Raw genomic sequence first — 4,615 nt, forward strand, 5'->3', positions numbered from 1 at the left:
ACATTAACTGACGACAAGTCAGCTTCGGGTTTCATCAGCATTTTTTACCCAACCCTTCAATTCATTTTGTACAATAATAATTAAACGATTCATGAATGATTCCTGGAAAATCAGTAACCATAACAGATACGTACCAAGTGAGAAAGGAAAAAATTGCAGTTAAAGAAGCAATAGCCCTAGATATGGAATGAGATACCCAAATGGGTCATTCAAGGAAGTAAGATTTTACAATTCCACTGCTGTTACCTACTATAAGGGTTAGGCATGGACAAGTTCAAACAGCAAAAGATTAGCAAGACAGCCTAAAAATCCAGGGCAAAGGCATTACTACAAAGATACACCATGCCATTGGCCCATGGTACATTTTTCATCCTGATCACAACAAACTAGAGAGTAAATCACCATTTCATCTAGCCATGTTAATTCACAATAACAAAAATAAAAGAACAGAAAAGGGGGAAAAATTAAGGTTCTTAACTATCTGTTCTACCATCAGATCAGAAGGGCGGTACTGACAAAACATTCCTTGCACCTGAAAGAAAGAGGGAAAACTAATCCATCATTTCATTTAATGGAGACATCACACCATAGGAAAATGAATCATAAAGCAAAAAATATAGAAGATAAATATACATGTGCAAAACATGCTTGCAGTATTTTAAATTCAATACTTACATAACAAATCAATATATACAGTAAACAGGAAAATTTTGAAACATAAGGTGCAAAACAAGCAGGCTTAGAGGGACAAATATGCTAGGAAAAGACTTGCAAAGTAAAATCATGCAAGATCTTCACAGACTTACCAAAGTTACGAAATAAATCACAATATCAAGAAAACCAGTGAAAACTCAATAAAAGGGATGAAATTCACAGTAATAGAAATCTGCATGTCAATTCTATGTGGGTGTTTGGTTTGGCTACTTTTAACTTTTGACTTGAAATGTACTTTTCCAACCTATAAGTCAACTTAAAATTAAGTAGTTGAGTGTTTGGTAAAACTACTTAGAAGCTAATTTTAATTAGTTTATGTGTTTGGCTAAAAGTACCTTAATCTATCAAAATGACCAAAAAGAGTATGTAGTAAGTAGTACAAGCGATTGTTAAAACGAGTCTAGTTTACAAGCATTGCATAGGGGATGCAAGTTAAGGAGACAGCTATTCTGACACTTAAAACTGAAAATGTGTAAGACCAATGCCATAGTATTATAGCTGCCTTCAAGAATACCCAGAAATCATTTACAATGGGAACACTCTTTAAATCCTTAGTAATGAAAAGTTTTTTCAAATGGAAGTTGTAATTTAAAAGCATATCGATCTAAGCTTCCATTGTTCATTTTTCTCCAATTTTAGGGAATACTATAATTGTCCTAATCTCCCACCATTTCTCTCATTTTCTGTCCTTTTAGTGCAGAAACAAAGGAAGTCAACTTAAAGTCACTTCTAATATTCTCATTTCCCTCAACTTCCCTCAAGCCAAACAAAATGTAACCTGTAGAATATTATATATTCATTTAAAAGAAATGCGGGGGAAAAGAAAACACAGAGTAGACCACAAAGATGAATGCACACGAGCGTGTGCATGCACACTTTATATGAACATTATCATCATACTTACCACTAGCAGTTAGCATAGCCAAACATCATGACTTCTTGAACAAATGATGTCGTGCTAACATCTCTTCTACCCCCACTGCAGAAATGCTTTCACATCCAAGAAGCTCTCCGAGCTTTGCATCACATAATATCACCATCGAATTCAGTGGATCCTAAATACATACAAGCAGTATCATAAAACTTTTAGTTGCTAGTGCATTTTTATCAATATAGCCAAAAGGTTTAGATATTAATAATTCATCGAGAAGATATAAAAATTCTTGAAGGAGGAGGAGGAGGAGGAGGGGGGGGGGGGGGTGGTGGGGGTTGGGGCCGCGGGGCGGGGTGTGAAGGACAAAGTTATACATCCACTACACACCTCTAATTGGTTAACCTTTATGTACTCCCAAACACGCCTGGAAGCCTCTACTTGTGTCATCTCGCTTCCTCCAGTGGTCCCCAAGAACTTGGCAAGAGCTTCAGATATCACCACTACAGAAGCACCAGAATCAGTATTTTCAGTTGTGGACTCAACATCCACCTTCACTCGTTTAGCTTGACCACCCTCCTCTGCAGACATTTACAAGAAGAAAATTAAGCTTAATCAACTTTCTGCAGTTCAATAACATATTGCATAAAAAGCTTCATTCCATACTTGTAGGTTCAAGAGGAATGATATGTTTAGCAAGCAGCTTATTCATCTTGAACATGTCAGTGCAGTCTGTCTCAAAAACCACTCGTAGGGCATCATCACAAATTATCTTTCTCTTATTGCTTGGATCTTGGAGGTTGTTTTTCCTTATGTATGCCCACAATTGCTTCACAATCTGTATCAAGTCAAGGAGTCATTAGAGTACATAGAAAATTACATAAATAAAACCATGTAATGAACATACCTCAGTCCTTGGCAAGGCTGGCTCACCAACAACGGCCTGAAGTTCAGGTGAAACGCCACAAACTTTGTTTAACCCACCTGGGCCACCTCTTCTTTTGGCCCCAACTGGAGCACTGCATAAGAAATATAACAGAAACACCATCAATTTATTGGCCCCATAAAATGTAGTGTTAGTGTTTTTTGCAAAAAGATTTAATAGATAAACAAATCACATAATAATGCCTGGCAAATGCATCCTGATCTTCAGCGAAGGGTACCCAAAAGGATTTGCAAGACCAAATCTTCACTGAAACTAAAAAAATAACATGCTACTGAATATTAAATAACAAAGCTAAAACACCCATAATAGTTTTCCAATCTAACAGCCACAATAATGCAACAACAGAGCTCTTCACAAGTGATTCATGCAGCTTGTCTCAAAGATATGGATTAACGCCTTTTTCTTCCTTCTCCCAAAAAAAAAAAAAATGTAATAATATTAATATAAACTTGTATTTTCATACAAAGACTGGCTTAGTTGAACTAGCATTTTATATCCTATAACAAAAGACAAATTGTTAACCAGAAAACAACAATACAAAACGCAAACTTTTCCAAAACGACTTTACAAACCTGAAAATTGGTAATTACTTCCTTTAGAGGAAAACAATGGAATGTAGAAAGCAGCAGTAAACTCAAACACTGAAAATCAACATTAGCAATAAAGATTTGATAGTTGCAGGTACAAATTTTACCGAGATATGGAAAAATTCATTAATTGATAGTCACCATAAAACAAGTAAATTGCTTCATGTGAGTCCCAAAAACGATAATTATCCCCTCCAACGACAAAAATGCACACCAAGTTGGCGAAGTGGAAAAGGGACAAACTATACCTTACAAAAATATTTTATAAAAAAAAAAAACCACCCTAACTTCAAACGTAAACACAATATCAAACAAAGCTTCTAACCCAGAAATTGTAAACACCTAAACCCTAAAACCTATCCACAACTGAGAAATTACCCACCGAAAAATTACCTTTCTTTGGACAATTCCGAAGGGGCAGGGGTGGCATTTTGGGAGAAGACCACGGTTTTCGGAAGAGGCGATGATTGCTGCCTCTGCCGTTGCTGCTGCTGGTGCTGCTTGGGCGGTGGGGCATTTGGTGGCGCCTGCGGCTGGCGGAAGTTGAGGTCCTGCGGAAAAACCTGATGGTGGTGTTGTTGGTGGGGATGGAGGGCAAAATGAACAGGGAATTGTTGGAATTGCGGATGATGTTGGAGGGCAAAATGGTCTTTTTGTGCAAGGTGGATAGTATGTAGTTGCGGATGTGGATGTGGATGTGGCAGCGGCGGCGGAGGCGGTTGTTGTGTAGCAGCTATGGCGGTTGCGGTTGTTGTGACAGTGGTCGGGTGTGCCCGGAGCAGGAGGTTGATCTGGTCACGAATGAAGCCTGCCTTGTGTGAGAGGTTTAACCCTAGCTTCGCTTCGAGTTGCTGAACGACGCCGTCTAAGGAGGTGACGGAGTTGGGTTCTGATTGACGGAGCACAGTCTCCACCCCTTTCGCTAATTCCTGGTCCGACACCATCGCCTTCTGTGTCTGTTTCACATATATTTAACAGAAAAAAGAAAACGGAAACAAACGACTCTCTCTCTCCTTTCTCTCTCACACAATCCCAACTCTGTCTCTCTCTCTCTCTCTCTATGTCTCTCTCTATCTCTATCTCTCTCTTTATAATTCCCAAATGACCGAATTGCCCCTCCCTATCACTGTTTAAATTTCAAATTTTAAAGACGTTGATGCCCCTTTCTTAATGCACGCATTAGGTGGTAGTAGGGGTAAACTGGAGTTCAATGAAGTTTCTCTTACTTTTTCTTCTTTCTGTGTCTCGCCCGGAAGATTAAAATGACGATAGTGCTCCTTGGGTTTACGCGAGAAATCGCATTGGGAAGATAAAGCGAGTTGTGGTAAAAATGTAATTTCAGATATGTTGGGGGTGAGATATGGCAGTTTATGAAACTTGAAATTAAAATTAATAATAATAATAAATTATTATTTAATAAAACACAGAGATTTTTTTTAACCGACTTTGGATAAAAGTATGTGTTAAGTTGATAAAAAAAAATTTTGTTGTCTGTGC

At 38.0% G+C, this 4,615-nt stretch overlaps 1 protein-coding gene across 1 annotated transcript; it reads right to left on the minus strand.

Moving 5' to 3' along the window:
- Window positions 1–201: 201 nt before the first annotated feature.
- Window positions 202–4,127, minus strand: LOC131176631 (uncharacterized). The gene is made up of 6 exons (XM_058141699.1): window positions 3,512–4,127; window positions 2,493–2,604; window positions 2,252–2,423; window positions 1,976–2,166; window positions 1,619–1,769; window positions 202–532 (listed from the first exon to the last, which is right to left on the minus strand). The coding sequence occupies exons 1-5, from the start codon at window positions 4,060–4,062 to the stop codon at window positions 1,644–1,646; spliced, it is 1,152 nt and encodes a 383-aa protein (XP_057997682.1). The 5' UTR covers window positions 4,063–4,127; the 3' UTR covers window positions 202–532; window positions 1,619–1,643.
- Between the last annotated feature and the right edge of the window lie 488 nt (window positions 4,128–4,615).

This window comes from Hevea brasiliensis, unplaced genomic scaffold, assembly GCF_030052815.1.
Source record: "Hevea brasiliensis isolate MT/VB/25A 57/8 unplaced genomic scaffold, ASM3005281v1 Scaf2, whole genome shotgun sequence".
In the NCBI taxonomy this organism is placed as follows: domain Eukaryota; kingdom Viridiplantae; phylum Streptophyta; class Magnoliopsida; order Malpighiales; family Euphorbiaceae; genus Hevea; species Hevea brasiliensis.

Excerpts from the sequence above, each read along its gene's own strand:
- LOC131176631 (XM_058141699.1), bottom strand. The coding sequence starts at position 4,062 with ATGGTGTCGGACCAGGAATTAGCGAAAGGGGTGGAGACTGTGCTCCGT. Across the intron at positions 2,424-2,492 it reads CAGCCTTGCCAAGGACTGAG|ATTGTGAAGCAATTGTGGGC; the intron begins GTATGTTCATTA and ends GACTTGATACAG. Across the intron at positions 2,167-2,251 it reads CATTCCTCTTGAACCTACAA|AGGAGGGTGGTCAAGCTAAA; the intron begins GTATGGAATGAA and ends AAATGTCTGCAG.